Genomic DNA, 23,724 nt, shown 5'->3' with positions numbered 1-23,724 from the left:
ACTTCATGCATATAACTCACAGTATTATCATGTATCCTTCAGTCCTTAATAAAAATATGATAAAGTGTGTCTGTCTGTCTGTATGTCTGTCTGTCTGTATGTATGTATGTATGTATGTATCCTCTCTCTCTCTCTCTCTCTCTCTCTCTCTCTCTCTCTCTCTCTGACTCATTTGTTGCTCTTTTCAAGGTCGCAAAATTCTCTTTTCCGGGATTCTCTTTCTCTCTCTTCCTTCCTTCCTCTTCAAATACTTCGCATCTTTTTTATATTTCGTTTCCCAATCACTATTTTTTTGTCACATCATCTATTAATTAGTATCTTTTCAATCGCCTATATTTATTCCCTCTTGATTACCTACCTATTCCCTCTCCTTTATCTTGTGTGTCATTGTAATTAATTTTTTTATATCATACCTTTGCTCTTTCACGATATTAGCTTCCTTTTTCTGGTGGTATGAATGTTTTTTTTTTCTTACCTCTTTCTGGAGATTTTGGGGGATTTGTCTTACCCTATATTTTGTCTATTGTTTCTTTTTTCACTCATTTCTTGCTTTAATAATTTTCGTCTCCTGAGTCTTACACTGTTTCTTTCTTCCCTAATCTCCCTTTCTGCCTCTTTTTTTCTCGCCTTCCTCGTCACATGCTGTTATTCACAAGCTTCTCACCTTCATTCTTTTCCTGTTTCTTGTTGACGTGTGTTTCTGTCTTTGCTTCGTCCGTCTTCCGGTGTCACAGTTTCCCAGGCAATTATACATCATTTCCATACCACAAGCCTCGGAAATACCCGCGGAAACACCTTATTTCCCATCCTTCCTCCTATGTGTGCAACCCGCCATTCTTTAGTGTATCCTTCCTATGTCCTTCCTCCCTTTAGTTCATCTCCTTCACCTTCTTTACATCACTAACCACTAAACACCGCCCTCTTACCCTGCCACTTACCTCTCCTCCTTCCCCTCAAGCTCGTCCCCTTTCTACCCTTCCTACTTCCTTCCTCCTCTTAGCTCAACTGGTTCAACCTCTTCACCTTCTCCCTACCGCAAACCACTAAACGACTCTTGCTTACTCCTCTTCTTCGTCCTTAAACACGTTCCTTTTCTTCCCCTTTTTACTTTCTACCTCCTTTTAGTTCACCCTCTTCACCCTCTTCATACCACAAACCACTAAACGGCCCTTGTTCCTCTCCTTCTTCGTCCTCTTTATCCTCTTCCTACTTCCTCTCTCCCTCCTCTTCTCCCGTGCGCCCTCGCCCCGTCCTCCGTCCCCCGTCCCTCTCTTACCTTCCAGCTGCGAGTGAAAGTGAAGTAGGTGGGTGGGTAGGGTGTTTTGGAGGACCCGTGTTGTGGGTGACCTCTCAGTGTGTACCTCGGGAGTCTGCCATTCGGTGCCCGCTTCCTCGCAGTCTGTTCTTGTGTCGTGTGTTCGGTGGAGGCTCTCTCGTGTAGCTCCTCCTGTGCCTACCTGCTGTTTTAAGAGAGAGAAAGAGAGAGCTGTTGTCTAGTTTCGTGTTTTTGCAAGTCTCCGGAGCGACAGACAGTACTTCCTTACTTCCTTCCGTCCGCCTGTCTGACCCTTCACCATGGCGTCAAGTAAGTTAGATGTCTTGCTTCTGGTGGACAGACAGACATACAGACATTGATGTACAGATAACAAAGCAGATGTAATAGACTTTAAAACAATGAATTATCAGCCAGAGAGTAACCTATTGCATAAACTTAACAATTACAAGACAAATAAATTAATGATAACCTGATACATAGACAGACAACACAGATGAGAGAGATACAGACATTGGAAACAGGCGAAGATAGTTGAAGACAAAACGAAAAAAAAAAAAAACAATACAGTGGTAGGGTGTTTAAGATAGCCAAACTGACAGGTATAAGAACACACACACACACACACACACACACACACACACACACACACAGAGACATACTGAAAAAAAATGACGCTGAAGTTGAACACCAGACATCTAAAATTATCCTCAATTGACGCCTTAAAAAAAAAAAAACTACCAAATTGTTTAAGAGAGGATGTGAAATTTAGCTTGAATGAATCTCGCATTTATTCATAAAAAGAACAAAGTAAAGAAAAGGAAGAAAGAAAACAAAAAAAGGGAGAGTGAGAGATAAACAATGCATAAAAAAAGAACATAAATCAAAAACAAGGAAGAGAAAGAGAGAGGAAGAGAGAGAGGAAGAGAGAGTGATGCTGTGTAAGAGATCAAGGTAGTAAGATAGGACCTATGTGTGTGTGTATATGTGCGTGTGTGTGTGTGTGTGTGTGTGTGTGTGTGTGTGTGTGAGAGAGTGTGAGTGTGAGTGTGCATGAGAGACAGCGAGATCGAGAGAGAGAGAGAGAGAGAGAGAGAGAGAGAGAGAGAGAGAGAGAGAGAGAGAGAGAGAGATAGGGGGGGGTGGCAAGGACAACTCATCCCCTCACCTCATTACCACACCTGCCACACACCTGCCCTCCCCGCCGCCCCGTAACTACCCTCTCCCTTCATCTGCTTCCCCGGCACACCTGTAGAGGGCGCGCGGGGGCCTGGGGGGGCGCGGGGTCGACCTCCTGACGAAGGTGACGAAGGGGAGGCAGGCAGGTGGCGAGCGTGGGTGAGAGTTCAAGGTCACTGGGGTTGGGTTGCTAACTCACGTCGGGAGAGAGAGAGAGAGAGAGAGAGAGAGAGAGAGAGAGAGAGAGAGAGAGAGAGAGAGAGAGAGAGGGAAGGAGAGAGAGAAGAGAAAGAGAAAAAAAAGAAAAAGAAAGAAAAAGGGAAAAAATAGATAAACAGAGAGAGAGAGAGAGAGAAACGCATATCCCACAGCCACTCCTAAACAAACCACCTTTTTTTTTCCATCGAGAGATTTAATCCGATCACCAAATAAAGAAAAACGAACTTGACACCATAATCACTCCATCCCTTCTCTCTCTCTCTCTCTCTCTCTCTCTCTCTCTCTCTCTCTCTCTCTCTCTTTCTTTCTTTTCTTTTCTTCTTTTTCTGTTTTTTTCTATTTTGTCTTTCTCTTCCCTCTCTCTCTCTCTCTCTCTCTCTCTCTCTCTCTCTCTCTCTCTCTCTCTCTCTCTCTTCCTTCCACCTTCCTTCCCTTCCTTCGTCTATGCACAAAAAAAAAAAAATATGGAAAAAATAACTACTCAGAATAATCCTTGTGCAGTACCTGAATAGAGGGAGATGGAGGAGAAGAGGATGATGGAGGGAAAAGGAGGCGAAGGGAAAAGGAGAGGGAGAAACAGGCAAATAGAGGAAGGAAGGGAAGAAGGGAGGAGAGGGAGAGGGGAAATGAAGATATGGAAGTAGAAGGAAAGGAGTAGAAAGAGGAAAGGAGGAGACTGAGGGCCAAGGAGGAATAAACGAAGTGAGGAAGGGACCGAAAGGGGGGGAGGGAAAGGAAGAGTGCGAACGGAGCAGATAGAGAGAAAGAAGATAATGACGGAGAAAGGGAGGAAGAGGAAGGAAGATAGATAGAGACAGAGGGCCAGGAAGAAACAAACGAAGAAGGGAGGGAGGGAAAGAGGAGGAAGAAGACAGTGAGAGAGAAAAAAAAGACAATGAGAGATATGAAAGGGGTATGATAGAGAGAAGGAGATAGAGATAGAGGGGCACAGGAAGAAACAGACGATGGGAAGAAGAGAGAAAGAGACAGAGGAAGGGAGGGAGGGAGGGAGGGAGGAGAAAGTGGGCACCCGCTGACTCACCTCACGCCCCAGTAAAAACGAGGGAGATAAGGTCACCGTGGGGCTGCCTGACCTTGCCGCGCGCTGCCAGCCTGCCAACCCGCCGCGGTGATGAGGCACGGCACGATCTGACCCGATGCAAGATTAGGTAGTGTTTTTCGTGTGTGTGTGTGTGTGTGTGTGTGTGTGTGTGTGTGTGTGTGTGTTTGTAGTGTTTGCGGTGTTTGCTCTGCCCACCGTGCCAATGCTGTTTGTTTTAAGGATCGTGTGTGTATGTTTTTTTTATATATATTTTTTTCGTTGTTTTTGATGTTTAGGCTGTTTCGTTTTTTGTCGTAAGGATGATTAGTATGTAGGTTGCTTTTTTTTTTCGTTCAGTATAGCACAGATGAAGACATCTTTCTTATCTTTGTCGTGGAATGTTAAGGGTTCTCGTTATGGTAGGTGAATGTGCCTGCCTACCACACCCTCTCTAGTCCTTAGTGGATGCGGCGTGAGTGTGGAGCGAGGAACAGCTGGGGACGGCCGGGGGCTATAAACGGGAGATGAGCTACGAAAGATAAGCATTGAAAGGGAGGTAAAAGGAAATTGGAAGGTAAAGAAGCGAGACGGTGTGAGAGGGAGAAGAAGGGGTGAAGGGAAGTAGCTTTTTTGTTTTGTTTTGCCCAGCGTTAGCGAGGAGGTCGAGGAAGGGGATGGTAGACTCTATTGATGCTCGTGTACAGTGAGTTGTAAAAATATTGAAAAAATTAGCAAAATGAAATGAACAAAGTGTGTATTCCAAAAAAAGAAAAAAATAGGTATCGCCCACCTGGGGAGGCGGTAGCTGAGTGGTTAGTGTGCCGGCGCCACGTCATTCTGGACGCGGGTTCGAGTCCATCCAGCCCCCACAAATGGGATATTTCAGTTACCGCCGAGTGGCCTACCTACATGCTTCCCTGAAGACCACCCATCAACCCGGACCTTAGATTCTCTCTCAAAAGAGAGCCTCAAAGACGAGCTCCGGGGGGCTGCATGAACCGAGCAAGAATGCGCCACTATAAACAATTGCCTGCGCCATAACGGGCTGCGGGCGACCATCAGGCCCCACCAAGAAAGCCTACCGGCGCCATAGGCCGAAGCGTAAAAAAACGAATAAAATAATTTTACTTTTACTGTTGAGATCTATAAAAGGGCATCAAGGGAAAATAAGAAAATTATACAGACCCAAACAGAGCCCTTTCGATGAGCGGACTTGGACATGGGAAATAAACGAGAGGAGGAACATAAACAATACCTAATGAGTTAACAGATGGTTGCTGCAGAGGAGTTTTGCTTTAAACTCCCCAATGTCAAGTTGCCTCACTGCGTACTACTGCAATTTCTGTTCCTGTGACGCAATCCTTCTATACAGACCTTGACCCGCTGCCTTCTAGCTTGTGTCCGTGCTAGTGTTTCCTCTTCTCGCCGCGCCCTTGTTTCTTCCCCTTTCATCATCTGCCATTCTTCGACCTTATTCCTCTGTCGATTCATCTCTTCTACTGATGTGAATTGCCACCTCTTTCCCTTGTGCCCGCTTAGACTGACTCAAATTCGACCTTTTTCCTCTGTCGATTCAAATCTTCTGTTGCGAATTGAGACCTTTTCTGATTCCTGTCCATTCAGACTGACTCTTACTCTTTGTTCTTTGCATTTTAACTGTTTCTGATGTTTAATGTTGTACTATAATGTGCTGTAGGTCTTGACTCTAGAGATTTCTGCTATATAGTGTTTGGTTCGGTATAAATGCTCATGGGAAGACGCCAGACACCCTCAGAACGTAGGTAACTCAGTTCTGATCAGAGGCACTCATGGACCGCCCTCGAAACACATGAGAGAGGGTGAGTTTTTTTTAATATTTCCGCCATGAGTCATTCAATTAGTTTTTTTATCATTCATTCGCCATCATTCAATCAGTTCTTATCGTTTTTTTTCTTCCAAAATTTAATCAGCTTGAGATATTCACCTATTGACTTTGGTGACGATATATGTGAATCCGTTTGTTAGATATCTTGGTAACAGACTAACCTACAATCAGAAGTATAATAAACAGACAAAAAAAGAAAGAAGAACAAAAACAATATCATTTTCTACGAGACGGCAGGTGATAAAGTTAATAATAATAATAACAATAATGATAGTAATAATAATAATGATGGTAATAATAACAAGGGACACACATCTCTATTATTTGTCTTTCTTTCCATCAGTGACATAATTATAAGAGTTACCAGCATGTGTTATTTTGTAGTCGTGGCCCAGTGGTATATGTGTATCTGTTTGTGCCCTTTCTCTCTCTCTCTCTCTCTCTCTCTCTCTCTCTCTCTCTCTCTCTCTCTCTCTCTCTCTCTCTCTCTCTCTCTCTCTCTTAATTCTCTCCATTTTTATATACGTTTCCTACATGTGGCCTTCCCTTTACATACTTTTTTTTGCCCTTGTCTTCAGTCACCTCGTTTGCCCAGCCTGCGTCCTCCTCAGCTTGTTAAGACAAACAGTGGGGCGCCTTTGTTCACGGAGGGCGGCTGTTGACTTGTCGGGAACTATGTCACCGTCCACACACACACACACACACACACACATACACACATACACAGGACACGGCCACCGAAACCCACGCATGCATATGTAAGCAGGTAGACAGGGCACTTTCTCTCTCTCTCTCTCTCTCTCTCTCTCTCTCTCTCTCTCTCGCCATTTATCGTAAACTTAATCCCATCAACGAGAGAGATACGAGAAGGGATTAGATTCTCTTCTCACTAAAAAAAACAAGAGTCTGATGATGTTTGATGTTGATGTGTTTTTGTTTTTTTGTTTTGTTTTGTTTTCCTTGGCTGAGATTTAGCTACGTTTAAGATGGTGTTGTTGCTGTTGTTGTTGTTGTCGTTGTTGTTGTTGTTGTTGTTGTTGCTCTTCTTCTTCTTCTTCTTCTTCCTGTTTCTCCATCACCTCCTCCTCCTTCTCTTCCTTCGTTATCAAATTTATCTCTTATTTCGTTTCTTTTTTTTCTTCTTCCTCCTCTCTTGCACTATCTTCTTCACGGTCCCCTTTCTCCCTCGCTTTCATCATCCCTACCATCCTTCTCTTTCTCCTCCTCCTCCTCCTCCTCCTCCTCCTCCTTCATTACCATCCTTTCTCGTGTTGTTTTTCTCACTCTTCTTCCTTCTTCATCATCTACACCACACCTACCCTCTTCTTTGTTATCCTATCATCGCAATCATTCTCCTCTCCTCCTCCTCCTCCTCCTCGTATTTGTCTTGGATACTCTTCTCTCTGATTGGAATGGCGTCACTGGGCATCAGGAGGGCGGGTGACGTCACGCCCGAGGGTCTGTTTATGCCCGTGTAGTCCAGCCTCTTGAGCGCCACTCGAATGCACAGCGACGCGTGGATGTGGCTGCAGTGTGTGTGTGTGTGTTTTCTCTCTTTCTTTCTCCCTCTTGCTGTCTCTTATCTCTTCTCCTTGTCGGTTATTTTCTTGTTTTTCTTCCTTTCTTCTCTTGCTTTATCTTTCTTCTTCTTTTGTATCCTTGTTTTCGTTCTCCTCATCTTCTGTTTTTCATGTCTTCCTGTTTTATTTTTTCTCTTGTCGTCCTTCCCTCTTTTTTGCTTGTATCTTCGTTCTTCTTTTGTTTTGTATCCTTCCTTCCTTCCTTCCTCGCCCTTATCTTCTTTCCGTGTTTCCTTTTCCTTGTCTTCTTTCCTTCTTTCTTTTTCGTATCTTCTCTCCTTTTCTTTTTTTTGTTTATCTTTCTGCCATGTCTTCTTACCTTCTTATTTCTTACCTTTTTTCTTTCTTTTCCTTCTTTCTTCCTTTATTTTCCTTCTCTTTCTTCTTCATTTTCTTTTCCTCCTTTATTTTCCTCACCCTCTTTCTCCTTATCTTTCATTATTTTTCTCTCCTCTCCTTATCATATTTTTCCTATCAACACGTCCATCATAGAGTTTATTTTTTTCTCTAATTTTCCTTGGTGGTTTTCTGATATCGTTCATGTGTATGCTTTTTCTTGCATAGATTTTTACTTGCTTACTCAAAAGTTCTCGTTTTTTTCTTATTTTTTAGTCTTGAGCATGTCTTCTTCATGCTTTTTAAAGGTTACAGGCTTTCATTTAATCAGGAAATAGATTTAAAAAACGTCACAGTGGAAAAGTGCATAAATGAATGACGGGGTTTCGTTGTTGTTGTCGTCTCGTCGCTGCTCCACACGTACGGAAAACAATAGCGGGTCATCAGTTAACGCGTGATGTCGACGGAGATACCCCATGTCCTTGCTGTGTGAGGCCGTCGAGGGTCAGGCTGAGGCCAAGCCAGTGCCGCCTCGTACCGGTGCTCTCAGCCTTCCGAGTCCGCCTTGCAGAGGGAATGACTGGCCGCCAAAACACTTAGCAAGCCCTTGATCAAGCTGTGAGAGATTTGCGTGTGGTGGCTGGAGGTAAAAGAGAGAGACAGTCGACGTGCTCTTATCAGATCGCATCCTTTTATCGAGGCAGCAAGACAGGGAGGCCTTGGCCCAGTGACGCGTGTCCTATGCAGAGTCGCGCAGTGCCAGCAAGAAAAGATTCCCTTATTTGAAATTTGTTTGTCTGGACGAGGTCGGACTAGTCCAGTCTTGGCCTCTCAAGCATCTGCCAGGACCACCGACCCTCGCGGGCTTGAATGCGTCAGCGGAGCAGCCGCGTGAAGTGTGGATCAAACTCATCAAACGTACCGATCTCAAGATCTGAGCGACGTGGGTGGCCCGTCTATTAACTATTATCAGATATACGTTGAATCATCTTCCACACAAGGCGGCCCATCCCGGTCCCTTCTGATCTTAACTGCACCACTCAGGATGGCGCTGCCCGGCGCCAGGAGTGTGTGTGGGGGCAGCCGGTGGTCTGTAGTGACATGCCTGACTTGTTCCTCTAATTTGTACCTGACGTATAAGTCTTCTAGATCTTTTTTCTCTGAGTTTACGATGAAAGCAGCACCAAATAGGGCCCCTGCCCACACCTATCTGCCTTTTAATGTGACTGGTAGTGGAGGTTTGTGTGTGCGTGTGATATTCTTAAGAGACAGACGGCACTGGTGAGTGGCGGTCGGCGCCGCGCGGCTGACCTGCGTCCAAACCCGGTTATGGGATCGCTCAGAAGTGCCGGCCGAGGCTGAGGTCTTATGTTTGTTGTGCATCCCCGTGATGTTGTCCGTCTGGCTGGCTATCGGGGCGCCTCGGCAGACCGTGGTGGGCGTTGCCTCTTTCTTTATGGCAGCTGTGGTCGAGTCAAGGACTGATGTGTCAATCCAGTTCTGCTTCATTTGCTGAGTTTCTTTTTTTCCAACCTTCACTGCATGATTGTTGTGTTCCGTAAAGGCGTTGCTCCTCATTTTATATGCGCCGGAAAGTTGATAATCGATAATGGATGGTTGGCAGATTTTTTGTGTACATATATACAGGATATCTTGATGGAACATCTCGCCGTCAAACACGTTAATAGTTTCTCTTTATAAAGGAGCCTCGCGCCTCGCTGTGTACCTCGTCTGCCACACCACGATCAACACCTGGCCAATCAATCGACTATTTTCTCTCCGGTCTGGCTTCAAGGTGTTTGAATAGTTTTAGACTCTCTCTCTCTCTCTCTCTCTCTCTCTCTCTCTCTCTCTCTCTCTCTCTCTCTCTCTCTCTCTCTCTCTCTCTCTCTCTCTCTCTCTCTCTCTCCACTTTGGGCCTTGGGGGGTTGGTTACTTTCCCTCTCCCACGTGGGCAACAAGCAGGCTCTTGTCTCCCCTTCCTCGCCTCGGCCCACCGCTCGCCGCTATATTTAGGCGCCTCCCCGCTCTTTTTTTAGCCCCGTGATGCATCGGGTAACACTAGACGAAGACGAAACCTTTGCGAATCTTGATGCGGCTGCTGCGGGGGGTGGAGAGAGAGAGGGAGGGAGAGAGGAGAGGAAGGAGGGAGATCGTGTAGGTGAGAAGAAGTAGATGGAAAAGAGATAAAGAAAAAGAGAGAAGGAAAGGAGGAAAAGAAGAAAAGAAGACTCAAGGTTTGGTAGAAATAATGAAGAAAGGTTAATTATTGAGGGGAGAGAGAGAGAGAGAGAGAGAGAGAGAGAGAGAGAGAGAGAGAGAGAGAGAGAGAGAGAGAGAGAGAGAGAGAGAGAGAGAGAGAGAGAGAGAGAGAGAGAGAGAGAGAGAGAGAAGGTCAGGTCTTGTGTTTTTTTTATTTGGGGGGGGCGGCGGCTATCTGATCAATGTTTTTTTTTATCTTCTCTTTATTTTCATTTATATGCAGGAAGAGTCGTTATGTGTGTCTCCTTTCTCCACCACAAACTGTTATTTATTATTTTCTTCCTGTACTTTATTAATTTTGTTACCACTCTTCCTCCTCCTGTTCTGCATCTAGTTCCGTCCTTGTTTTCGGCTACGGTTGTGTGTCTAGAAGGGCATAGTTGCTCCCACTTCTCGTCCCTCTTGCAGACTCCTTACGTTCTTATGTTCTTATGTTCTGTTCCGCCTGTAGCTTCGTTGTTTTCGGCTACGGTTGTGTGTCTAGAAGGGCGTAGTGACTCCCTCCTTCTCGTCCTTCTGTTCCGCCTGTAGCTTTGTTGTTTTCGGCTACGGTTGTGTGTCTAGAAGGGCGTAGTGACTCCCTCCTTCTCTCTTTCCTGTTCCCCCTGTAGTTTCTTCCTTGTTTTCGGCTACGGGTTGTGTCTAGACGAGCTTAGTGACTCCCTCCTTCTCGTTCTTCTGTTCTGCTTCTTTCTTATTTTCGGCTACGGTTGTGGGTCTAGAAGGGCGTATTGGCTCCCTTCTTCTCGCTTTCCTGTTCCCCCTGTAGTTTCTTCCTTGTTTTCGGCTACGGGTTGTGTCTAGACGAGCTTAGTGACTCCCTCCTTTTCGTTCTTCTGTTCTGCTTCTTTCTTCTTTTCGGCTACGATTGTGGGTCTAGAAGAGCGTATTGGCTCCCTCCTTCTCGCTTTCCTGTTCCCCCTGTAGTTTCTTCCTTGTTTTCAGCTACGGTTGTGTGTCTAGAAGGGCGTAGTGACTCCCTCCTTTTCGTTCTTCTGTTCTGCTTCTTTCTTCTTTTCGGCTACGATTGTGGGTCTAGAAGAGCGTATTGGCTCCCTCCTTCTCGCTTTCCTGTTCCCCCTGTAGTTTCTTCCTTGTTTTCAGCTACGGTTGTGTGTCTAGAAGGGCGTAGTGACTCCCTCCTTTTCGTTCTTCTGTTCTGCTTCTTTCTTCTTTTCGGCTACGATTGTGGGTCTAGAAGAGCGTATTGGCTCCCTCCTTCTCGCTTTCCTGTTCCCCCTGTAGTTTCTTCCTTGTTTTCGGCTACGGTTTTGTGTCTAGACGAGCTTAGTGGGCAGCTTTGGGAGCCTAAAGAGTCCATCGGCGACTGTCAAGGCCCGACCGTGGCGAGACAGAGACAGAAGGAAGAAAGCGTGGAAAGAATGTCGCGGAGTGCCAAGACATGCGGAAACTTCTCACCTCGAGATCAAGAAACGAAAAGAAATTCTCACACACGAACAGTTTTTGCTAGAAAGTGTTGCGAATCTAGCTTTGTTATTCTTAATCTTATTTTTATTCTTACTATTAGTAGGAGTATTGTTATTGTTACTATTGTCATTATTGTTATTGTTCTAACCACAACCACCACCACCACCACCACCCTGGGCACGCGAGGGCAAGCAAGCAAGCACGGCCTCGCCTCCCCGGTGGTGGTGGTCGAGGGCCGCTTTAAGAGCCATGACTCATCTTTTCTTCCTCCTCCCGCAGACGCCAGCAAAGCCAGTTGAAGGGCGGCGGCATGAACACAGGTGAGTACAGAACACCACCCTTCCTTCTACTACTACTACTACTACTACTACTACTACTACTACTACTACTACTACTACTACTACTACTACTACTACTGTTACTACTACTACTACTACTACTACTCGTCCTCCAGTCTCTCATATGGTGAAGATACGGAGCAGAACGCGGAAATAAAACTGAGCATTGCGTAGTGTAATACATAACGGCAGCCACTATAAATAAAATTCGCCTGCGCTGCTAACGAGCTGGGTCCGCCCGAGAGACCCCCCAAGACAGCCTGCCGGCGCTATTAGACCGGCAGTCAAGAGCAGTTTGGTCAAACGAACTTGGTACCAATTGTGGAGTACAGGGTCACGTAGAGAATGATAGGGCATATGAAGAACTGGACGTCTGCCGGGGACCCCCTGCTGCGTTAGGCCCCTGGGGACCCCCAAAAGAGGCAAAAAAAAAAATATATATATATATATATAGATAAGTACCACACACAATATATTTCAGGCTAGTTTACACATCACACTGGGTAAAAAATGGTTCATGCAACACCCAAACAAACAAACAAAAAGAAAACTAACAACGTCTTTTTCTACTACGGAAGCATAAGAAAGCACAAGGACATGAGACTATACGAGAGGCCAGTCGATCTCCACATGCCAGCTCCTGAATGTGTGTAAACAATGATAATAATCTCGCATTCTAACTTAACATTAGGAAGAGCTTGGTTAGTCCTGGAAGATGAACTCTTTTTAGTTCGTTAGCCTTACCAGTATAATGCAGCACTTGGACTAGACTTTTTTTTTGCTAGTGATAAATTCTTAAACTACGAGAAATATAAACGGCGATGCATGCTCTCTTAAACCATGATTCGGAAGTGCTACAGGTTAACCTAAAATGAACTGTTCCTCCTCCTCACTTAGATAGATTTTAGAGCCGGACTAGACATTTTTTTGCGAGTAATAAATTCTTAAACTTCGAAAACTATCAACAAACAGCGAGGCTCCAGAAGGCACATTCAGAAGAGTGAGTTAGTTGGAGCAAACAGGAAGATGCTCATTTTAATTAGCTGACCTTAGAATTATCGAACACATTTTATTTTTTGTAACGAAGGAGACAATTCACGGGTAAAAAGAAGATAAAAAACAAAAAGCCCGGAAAACAGAAATCAAGGATGAGCGGAAACAATTCGAGACTTTGGATGTTGCTCACTGTGAATAGCTTGTTGTTTTTAGATCGTTTTCATATTGTTTCGTGTTGTGACGGAGGACATACTTCTTACTTTTTTTAACAGCAAAGAAAGCAGCTCAAGGGCAACAAAAAGAAACACACACACACACACACACACACACATATATAAAACGAAGCCTCAATTATTTCTCCCTTCCTTCCCTCTCTCTTTCCCTTCCTTCTCCCATGTGAGGGATAAAAAAACGCCCATTAATCGCTGCTCCTATAAAAAAAGAGAGAAATAAAGATAAAAAAATGTCATTATAACTGTCACATCTAACTGTATACTTCTAAATAAGACGAACCAGCAGAAGGAGGCAGATTACGAGGCGGGGAACCTAAGAAGAAGAGAGGATGGAGTGTCAGGGCATTCGAAACGACTTAATGGGGTCGTTAATGCCTAATCGCGTGTTGGTTTTATCTTTGCCCGTTCGTGGAATAACAAATAAAGCCGTAAACCCTAACCTATATACATCATGGAGAGGGGGTTGAGGTAGAGGGTGCCTTATACCTTACCGTAACAGTAAAGTAAAAGTCTAAGGAGGAGAAGATGGGAGAGAAGGAAGAAGATGAAGAAGAAGAAGAAGAAGAAGAAGAAGAAGAAGAAGAAGAAGTAGTTACGCGTGGCCTCGGTGCTCATCTCCATTGCATTGGCCCTTGAGAGAGAGAGAGAGAGACTTGCTTCAAATTCCAAACATATTATTAACACCCTAAGAGTAACATTATCAAGGCATTTATAAGCATTAATAAGCAAATCACATAGTTCTTAAAAGCAGGTCGCGTCTATTTTCTTTACTTCGACGTTGCTCATTGCTCACACGTGTCGAGGGGCGGTGACACACACACACACACACACACACACACACACACACACACACACGAGGTAGGGCAGCGGGCAGGGCAGGGCGTGATTTATTGCGGCCAAGATGCGAGTGCTGATCAGAGCCGCGGGTTGACACGACTGGGAGGCGGCCAAGGCGTCGGGAAGGAGGTCACGACGCACGCCAAGTGGACCAGTGGGTGAAGGCGACGGAGGCGGCGACGGTGACGAAGGAGGAGGAGGAGGAAGGAGAGGTAAAGAAGAGGAGAAGGAGGAGAAGGAGCTAGGAGGAGGAGAAGAAAGACAAGGGAAAGGAGGAGGATTAGTTAGAGGAAAAGGAGACGGGAGAGGAAGAAGAAAAAGAAGTGGAGGATGAAGAGGAGAAGAAAGAGGAGGAGGAGGAGCAGCAGGAGAAGGAAGAGGAGGAGGAGGACTCGATGCACCCAATTATGGAAATGATGATGAGAATGACAAAATAAAAATAATAATAATAGTAAAAATAATTTTATACGTCTTGCCCAAGGTATGACGCAGGAGAATTAATAAGCGCGCTCCTGCAGGACTAATTGGCCACTGTTTCGCGTCCATCTGTCTCTCATAATTAAGCCGGCAGCTGCCCGCGGTGGCCTGGGCGCTGCGTCAACATTAGTCATCGCCGTGACCCGCAGAGAGAAGGTCGTGTTTGTTGTTGAACCCTAAACGCTGCCACTGTCTTGGGTCCCCGCCTCGCCCCTCGCCACTCCTGGGTTTAGGCTCCAAGGCTGTTTAACCACACAAATAACGATAGATATTTAAAGTTACCGTTAAAACTGTTAAATATTGATGGTTTTCGTTCTTTTTTTGCTATCGTTATCGGCCAGAAACTACAAGAATTCAATGCGCTAAGTACGATATTTGGCAACGCTGATCTGCAAGGGACCATATTCTCAGACATTTTGGGGCTTACTCACCTACATTTGATGAGGCTTTTGCATATGGTGTGGGTATTTCTCTAGGTAGTTTTATGAGCCTAGTGCTAGTTTGACAAGGCCTCTGCACCATGAACGTAAATAAACGATCATGAGAACGCGACTAATCTCCTTTTTAGCCTTTGAAAATATTTGTTACGAGAGCCGAGAGCGTCAGAGAATACGTGCCCCATAACTGGCCTCCACCGGCACCTGCACCTCCACGCTTGGCTGCTCGTGGCGCCGGCTCGTGCTCGGCGCCTCGACACGCAGCAGAGGGTTTCCTAATATGGAGCTGCTGACCTAGTGCTGTCTTGAGGTCTGTCCTGTGCGGCAGCTTCGATGAAACTTCTTCCGGTCACGTAAAGTTTTAACCCAGTTGTAACCCCACTCGTTTCAAGGTATACTGGGTATTTGATGAAGTAAATATTTTTTTTAGGGGGAGTAAAGTCACATGTTTTATGCGAAGGATTAAGCATCTTTCTTTTATTTATTCTTATAGCCAAGTCTGGTCTTGTTTGCCTCCCTCATGCTTTCTCCCTGTGCTCCACTTGACCAGTCGAAGTTATGGTCGAGGGAGGGCAGTTATTCAAATAAGACTCACCGCCTCGTACAAACAAACTTCCTCCGTAATTGTAAGCGAAGCAGTAATGTGGAGTGTTATGTTTCCGTATCCTACCATTACGTGTTAATCAGGCAAAATCAACAAAATATAAATTATCAGAGTCTACAAGAGCAGTATTCACTCCTAATTTGTGTGGTCACCTTGTTTTACCGTGCAACCAAATACTCCGTCCAATTACACGTCTCCTGAGAACGCCGACCACTCCCGGATGAAATGTGAGTGGCGGCCGCAGCGTGCATGGGTTGCCTCAGCCTGGGTATATCACAGAGGGCCGAGGGGCGGCAGAGGAGTCGTGCAGCATGTGGTGAGAGTCTCGTGCGCCCCAGGGTTCTCGCCGCCTCGGACCTTCAGATTCACAGGCCCTCGTCAGGCACAGGTCACCTCAGCCTCCAGTCAGGCCACAGTCTTATTGTCTCTCCATTCAGCGACTCCTATTAGCGACGCGCTCAGGGACGTGGAGAGCCTCGACGCCCATCCCTGGTCTCTTCCCTCTTTGAGAACAGAAGACACTCATTCCTTACCTGGAGACAGAAAAAAAGTACACCGACCAGGTCACCTTGTCCAGATGTTACACTCTGCTTAGTCATTCGCCGTGTGACGCATCCATGATAGTGAAGACGTGCCCATAACGGTCAGTAACGACGTGGTGTAAGATATGATACTCACTTCAGCAGAATATATCTTCTTCTTTTCCCTCTTCTTCTTCTTCTTCTTTTTCTTCTTCTTCTTCTACTTCTTCTTCTTTTCTTCTATATTACTACTAATACTACTAATACTAACTACAACTACAATACTAATATTACTAAACGTTCAGTGCTGCCAAATATTATTATTATTATTATTATTATTATTATTATTATTATTATTATTATTATTATTATTATTATTATTATTATTATTATTATTATTATTATTATTATTATTATTATTATTATTATTATCATTATTATTAGTCGTAGTAGTAGTGAAAACTAATAACATTAACGTTCATATCAGTAATTCATCATGTTCACCAAATATAACATGTGACATCCATTAGTGGACCTGTCAGGGAGTAGTAATTAAGCAACATACGCACAACATACCTGGGCCTCCTCCTCCTCCTCCTCATCATCATCCTGGCGTGTGAGCGGTGGAGGAAGGGAAGGGAGGGTGCCAGCAGGCGGGGGCACCGAGGACACACGTTAATTAATATACTCTTTTCTCCCTTACAGCCGGAGCACCACCACCACCACCACCTCCACCCATCCCCAGCGTCCTCCCTTCGTCCCGTCTTCCCACTGAGGTAAGCAGCGCATCCCGACCGCTCCTTTCCTGGGCATGTATTCTCAAATGTTTACGGCTCACACAACAAACATTTTCAAAGGCCGCAAAGGAGATTAGTCTAGTTCTCATGAGTGTTTTCTGCACATCCATTATCCAGAAGCCTTGTCAAACTATCACTAGGCTCATAAAACTACCCATAGAAATACCTACCCACAACCTCTACGAAAGCCTTATCAAATGTATGTGTGTGTGTGTGAGCCCCGAAACGTTGTAGAATATTGGCCCTGACTCCTCTGTTTTGTCCCTGATTCAGCAAGGGTATGAGTCTGACGTGCATATGCAAGGTATAGTCTTGTCTTATGATCCTAATCTGGCGTTCAGGGAGTATGGGAACAGCACCTATAACCTAGCTCCTTATCCTTTAATTAGTAAGGAAATCGATCCGGGGCGTAGATACGAGGAGGTTGGAGTCTTGTCTTAGTAGGGCAGCGCGCCTTAAACAGCAGGGAACTGACGTGTGACTAGCGGGCGTAGTGGGCAAGTTCGACAGGTGATGAGGAGCATGTATAGGAAGGTGAGAGTGGAACCGAGACGCAGAGTGACACATCATGGGCTGCAGCGGCTCAGGGTGACGTAGAGAGGTGTTTAGATAGATAGATAGATAGATAGATAGATAGATGGAAGGATAGATTTTGGGATAGATAGATAGATAGATGGATAAATAGACTGAAAGATGATTGAGTAGATTGACTGATAGAGAGGTGGATGGAAAGATTGATAGATATAGATTCATTGATAAATAGATAGATAGATAAGAGAGAGAGAGAGAGAGAGAGAGAGAGAGAGAGAGAGAGAGAGAGAGAGAGAGAGAGAGAGAGAGAGAGAGAGAGAGAGAGAGAGAGAGAGGCTGCAGGATAAATCTGGTGAAAGCTGTGTGTGTGTGTGTGTGTGTGTGTGTGTGTGTGTGTGTGTGTGTCAAGGTCACGTCAGGAGCTGGTTTGATCATTTATGTAATATTCTTTTTTTCACTACTTTTTTTTAATTTTATTTTATCTAGCACTTGCCCTGAGAATGAATGACTGGCTTAAGTTTCTGTCTCTGTCTCTCTCTATCTATCTATCCATCTCTCTCTCTCTCTCTCTCTCTCTCTCTCTCTCTCTCTCTCTCTCTCTCTCTCTCTCTCTCTCTCTCTCTCTCTCTCTCTCTCTCTCTCTCTCTCTCTCTCTCTCTCTCTCTCAAGGATAACTTTCCAGCATATTTAATGAAGTCCTTCCGTATACCCCTCTTGCCTCTCATAAAGACAGCACAATGATGGAAACTGCCTCTAATAAATTACTGTTATCAGGTAATACTCAAATCCTTGTGGAGAAAGTAGGTACTGAGCGTATAGCGAGTCTTCAACTGTCACCCGTTACTTCCCCATGCAGTAGAGAGGCCGGCGAGCCACACGTCCTGCCAGCACGCCAAATATGTGTCACAGTGATTCAGAGTCTGTCAGGGCGGCGGTGTGTCATTGGAAGCGTCCGTTTGAGGCCGCGGTGTGGGTCATGTACTAATCGTGGTCCTGCATGCAGATCCCGCCGCGCGCAGCCCCAGTCATGAACCCGCCGGCAGCCCTCGCAGGAGCCATGATGAAGGACAAGAAGCCCTTCACCTACACCCCCGGAGGCATCGACCTCTCTGAGATTAAGTAAGTGTCGCCAGCCGCCCCTTCATCCCTCAGGTATCTTGTGAAAGCGCCACCCTACCGGCCTCTCATCTCGTGCCGTCATGTTTCCCTTGTCTGAGGCTCTTTGTGGTTGTTACAGTTCACGTTTTAGCCTCTCTTCCCATGCTAGACTTGCTTGTAACTTACTCATAGCCATTTCTTCCTCTATCAATGTACTTGGTGAATGCACAAATACTTCTCTGATATACTTCCTTTACAATATTCGTCATGTCTTTACTATGATAAGATTTCCCATTCATATGTATGTAAATAGGTGACATGGAAATGCTCATCCCTCATATACACACCCTGAGAACTTGTCATGTACAGAGACTGCCTAGGAGTAGAGTCGTACCTTGTGTAGGCCCCACGGCAGTGCTGGAGTGTTATGGCGTGTGAATGTTTGTCGTAACCTCCAGGTTGGCTTGACTGGCTACTTGGCGAGTCTTATGTCTATAGCATAACTTTTGAGCAGCCTTTGATATGCTGACACTTTAATCTGAGTGTCTCATGTCTGTTCCGGAGCTTGGCTGAGTGTTGTGCGTGTGTGAGACATGTTAGTGACGACCCAGCACGTCCGCTGGCCAGGGACGTGGCGCCCCATGCCCCTCTTCCTCCTCCTCCACCTCCACCCGCCCCTCTTCTCCCTCTCCTGCCCGACTCGGCACAAGTGTTGGCACCCCCGCCCACAGGTCACCAAGGATGCAGAAGCGGCTACTCAGGAACGCTCAATTAGAGGGTGTGCGGCCATCCCCCCTGGCCCAGCAACCCCCCCAAGTCCCAGGTAGTTCCTCTGGGGCGGCACCTGCTGCCTGCCAGGGCATAGCAGTACAGGTGCTGCCAATGCCGGGCATGGGCATGGGGCCTCAGCCACCTCCTCAGCCAAAGGAACCACCTAAGCCCAAGAGGAATGTGTGTGGACCCCCTCCTCCTCCTCCACCCTTTGTAGTCGGATCAGAGAGCAGCTTCACCTTGCCAGCACCCGCCCCGCCACAGACCACCATCACCTCTCCGCCCACCATCGCTTCTCCACCTACTTCCCCTCCTACTCAGGCGCACCAGCCCGCCGGCGACCTTGGAGCCTCCATCCCTGCGGCCCCGCCTCCACCCCCGAGCTCCGCTGCGAGGCGCTCCTTCCAACCCTCCGCAACACCTTCCACACCACCACCTGCGAAAGCTGCCCAACGTGAGCCCTCTCCGCCCCCTCCACCACCACCCCAAGCTGTGAGCATCCCCACTACTCCTCCCTTTACCCAGGAGCCTCCCCTCTCGCCCCCCGTCGTGAAGGCGCCCGTGGCACAGCCACCGGTTGTGCCTTATTCGGCTCCCTCTCAGCGAGAGCCACCTAATCAACCTTGGGCAGAACAGTTCCCAGCAGCTGATGATGAAGAATCGTCACAGTCGTATCAGCCACCAAGCGCTAACCAGCTGCCTGCAGGAAAAGTGCTGTCTCCTGGTTACAGGGAGGAACAGCCGAGCTTCAGTTTGAGTCCATCGCCCCCGAGACAACAGCCAACAGAGGACCAACACCTTCCCGTACAAGAGGTGCCCGTTTATGAGCCTCCAACGAATATACCGCCAACACTCCTTGAGGAGAGTGAACCCGAAGAGCCGTCACCTGACAGGGAAGAATCACCTGAGGAGGAGAGTGATGTCCCAGAGCCTTCGCCTGTCAGGGAGCCTTCCCCTGCCAAGGAACCCTCGCCTGCCATACAGCTGTCACCTGCTCAACAAGCTGCGTCACCCATTGCACCGTCACCGATCAAGGAACCGTCACCCTTCAATCAAGGCTCTTTCAAAGGCTCTTCACCTGCTAGTTCCATTAAGAGTCCTTCTCCCGCTAGACAGCCATCTAAAGAAGCTTCACCTCAGCAAGGATCCATTAATGGTCCTTCACCTCCTATACAGTCGCCTCCGAGGAATGAGTCTCCTGCAGTGGTCAAGGAGCCTTCGCCCGCCATTCATATACCTGCTCAGGAACCTTCACCTGCTAAGGAGGCTCCCCCTACTGAGGAGGCACTAGCAAATATTTCTCCCGTCCAGCCACCGCTGGTCAAAGAGCCTCCTCCAGAAAGCAGAGCATCAGCAGAGTCCTCTAACGCCGCTCATCAGCCTCGAATCTCCGAGTCCTCTCCCGTCAGAAAAAGTGAGCCACCCCTGCCTTCCTCCCCGCCTGCCCCAACAGAAGCTCCGGTGAGTGAGTCGGCGCCATGGAGACGAGCAGCAGCCAAGGACACATCTGCCCCGTCAGCAGCGGCACAGACCCCTCAGCCAGGCGCTCAGTCCCCCAACATAATGGCCTCACCCCCGCCGTCTGTGATAAATTCTGCTCCAGTAAAAGAACAAAAACAAATGACTTATCCTGTGATACCAACAGTTGCTCAACAACCTGCCCCGAGAAACGTACCCGCAACATCTGTTTCGGCGAGGGAAGCTCCAGCGAGGCAAACCTCCCAGCCAGAGCCTCCACGCGTCACTCAGATACCCATTCAGCGGCCTGGCGCGGCGAACCAGACACCAAAGCAGCAGCAGCAACAACCGCTGCAACAACAACAACAACAACAGCAGCAGCACCAGGAGCAGGACCAGCATAAGATAGCCACTACAGGACACCAGGTAGTGTGGCCTCCCGCTCCTCCTACGGGAGAATCGAGCCAGCCCGTTACGCGACACATCCCCGTGCGCATGGCCTCTCCCCCGCCCAGCTCCTCGCCTGTTTCACATCCACCCAGTCAGAAAGGAACAAAACTAGTTCGTCAATCGTCTCTCCCCACTAAATCCTCTCCGCCGCAAGTGTCTCCTCCCAACGCTCAACTTGGATCCATCAGCATCCCCTCCACCAGTGATGAGGAATCCCCACTGTCCCCAGCCAGCGATAAGAGTTCCCACGTCAGCCCCTCCACAGGCCTCAGCCGAACACCGCTGCCTTGGATGTGCCCCCCGAAGCAAGACTCATCTCCTCCCCCCTTCATCGTGTCTCCGCCTCCTAATGCACAGCAGAGGCACCTGAACCAGCTGAACCGCATCATTCGGCAGAAGTCTCTTGGCCCAGACTCAGCCCCCTCCCAGCCCCTTGCTCAGGCCACCGTCATGCCCCAGCCAGATCTGCTCCAGCATTCGGGACTTCAGAGACAGTGGTCACTTCCGCCATCTCAGCAGCAGCAACAACAACAGCAGCAGCAGCCACCCAGAATGCAGCAGCAACAGCCACCGCAGCAGCAAGCCCGCACTATCCCTATTCATGTTCAACGTCCATATCAGAGCCAGGCCATCCCCGTACACATACAACGACAGCAACAGTATCAACAGCAGCAGAAACCACAACAACAGCAACGCCAGCAGCACCAGCCTAGAGAGCGCATCATTCCCATCATGATTGAGCAAGACGACTTAATTCAGAGCAACGCCTCGAACTCGGTCCCAGCGCCCCGAAACACGTTTACTCCAATTAGTATCATGCGGCAGCAGTCTGAACCAACCTACCGACAGACCCAGCCGGCCGTGCAGCGACAGCCAGCCTTCCAGACCCAGCAGTCCTACCAGAGTCAACCAACCTTCCAGCCCCAACCATCCTACCAGCCACAGCCGGCCTTTCAACAGCCTTCACAGCCGGCCTTTCAACAGCCTTCACAGCCGGCCTTTCAACAGCCTTCACAGCCGGCCTTCCAGCAACAGCAGCAGTGGCAGCAGTATCCCCAACAGCAAGCACAGCCACAGCAACAGCAGTGGACAAACTCCCCCGGGGCAGCCTTCTCTCCACCTCAGTTCCCTTCCTCGCCCATGGCTGGAGGTGCGAACAACGGGGCATTCCTTCCCTACAACTCCCCGGCTGGCCTGTATTCCGATAGCAATGCCCTAGACGCCCTCCACCAGATGCAACAAAGCCTTGCCCACCTCAACTCAGGCATAGAGAAGTAAGTCCATCCCTCCCCCTGGCGGCTCTCACCCACCTCAGGGCCTCCGTCAGGACACCCCAACCCTTCCCATCCTCACTTGTGGCTGCCCAGTAATCCAAGAGTGTTGTCTTTTATTTGTTTGGAATTAAATTTTTAGTTGATATTTTTTTTTCAGTTTTGTTCAATTTGTAACTGATATTATTGATAAAGAGAAACTTTGCACTCACCCTCATGAAGTGTTTGAAAGCGTGACAGTCAAATCCACAGCTCCAGCAGCATTTTAAAACGTTGTGTCATGTCTGAGCAAAGTTTTCATAACGAATTTGATAGACTAGTGCTTCATTGGCTTGCTAGGACTGTTTTGTTTATGACTTAATTCAGAGTTTTCTCCCCGAGGGCACTTTTACATGCAGTTACTAACACGATGAGTCCCCGCAGTGCCCTTTGGCGGCCCTAGAGCGTAACGGGGTTTTGTCCCTTTGTTGCAGCGTGTTCCCAAGGTTCATTCAGAAAAAAATGTCGGACTCTCTAACACCCCGAAGAGCTGAATCTAGGTACTGTGTTGTGTTAGGCTGCAAAGTGTGTGTGCGTATGTGTGTGTGCGTGTTGCTCCTCCCCCTTCGCTTGTTAGATGAGTAGCAGAGTGTTGTACTGACCCACACACGCCGCAAGCCGCCCCAAGGACTGCAAGGCGTCGGCGTGTGTGTCGCGGGGCCACTTGTGTGACGCTGTGGCCTCCTCTCGCCAACATTTACCCTCCGGAGTGTGACATTTTTTCTGTATACTTTTCGTTATTTTATTTACTAGCAACAAGGTAAAATCTCTCTCTGGTGGCCACTTGTAAGACCCTGTGCCCGACCTCAAGTGGGGAAGGCATTAAGGGGTTTTTTTTTTTTTTTTTTTTTTTTTTTTTTGCTCTTTATCGTAGTTTCCGTGTGTGGTGTTACTGCCGCGGCAATGCATTCATCATTATTCCCACCGGGGGAGATTTTACTGACTTAACATTACTCTGTACGGAATGCCTTTGTACCATTATAAAACTCCTATATAAGATCTATTCCTATACTGAAACTTCAAAACTCATTGTTATACTGTATATCTTTACTAATTTTCTTGTTATTCTCCAGTGTTATCTATTCTACAGTGTAATTTCAATAACTATTATTCGTAGCTTTCAAATTCGCGTTTACCTTATATTACTTTTAACAAGCTTCGTTATTCCCTTTGGTATTTTACTAGACATTTGTGAAACAGTTTGTTATTTTGCATTGAACTTATTGTATTTTGGAGTCTGTCGTATTTTTTTACCAATGATTTACTTTTATGTCTTGAAAGATGCCTCCACTGTTATGTTCAAGAGAAATATTCTTGAATGTAAGAAAGAGGCTCTTCATTTGGAAGCGTCCTTTCCCTAGATATGAAAGCACACTTGTCCTATGTGAGGTTGTGTTCGCTACGTAACATTTGCCCAACTAGCCAGGCACACTAACCCCTCTGGCACATACAACACTGCCACACCCTGTTAAGACACACTGTTCAAGTTTTCTAGGTATTACATTTGTTTACCCACGTACACTAACCTTTCTGACCCATGTCTTACAAAACTGCCACACGCTGCCGAGACACTGTCGTAATTTTCTAGGTAGTACATTTGTTTACCCAAGTGCCCTCACCTTTCTGACCCTCACCCATACACCCATACAAAACTGCCACACAATGTCGTAATTTTCTAGATAG

At 47.0% G+C, this 23,724-nt stretch overlaps 1 protein-coding gene across 11 annotated transcripts in view; it reads left to right on the top strand.

Annotated features, from left to right (window-relative positions):
* Positions 1-23,724, top strand: part of LOC126998622 (microtubule-associated protein futsch-like) — a 129,803-nt gene that overhangs the window by 94,073 nt on the left and 12,006 nt on the right. For 7 of the 11 annotated variants that reach the window (XM_050860544.1, XM_050860545.1, XM_050860553.1 and 4 more), the window contains 5 exons: positions 11,463-11,503; positions 16,332-16,402; positions 17,958-18,073; positions 18,784-22,005; positions 22,476-22,541. In XM_050860544.1, the coding sequence (XP_050716501.1) occupies positions 11,463-11,503; positions 16,332-16,402; positions 17,958-18,073; positions 18,784-22,005; positions 22,476-22,541 (3,516 nt within the window). The remainder of the gene's footprint in view (positions 1-11,462; positions 11,504-16,331; positions 16,403-17,957; positions 18,074-18,783; positions 22,006-22,475; positions 22,542-23,724) is intronic. The other 4 variants (XM_050860546.1, XM_050860552.1, XM_050860550.1 and 1 more) reach the window with 1 other exon arrangement.

This window comes from Eriocheir sinensis, chromosome 14, assembly GCF_024679095.1.
Source record: "Eriocheir sinensis breed Jianghai 21 chromosome 14, ASM2467909v1, whole genome shotgun sequence".
Classification (NCBI taxonomy): domain Eukaryota; kingdom Metazoa; phylum Arthropoda; class Malacostraca; order Decapoda; family Varunidae; genus Eriocheir; species Eriocheir sinensis.
The sequence above is the reverse complement of the archived record's forward strand: the minus strand, read 5'-3'. Positions and strand labels throughout refer to the sequence as shown.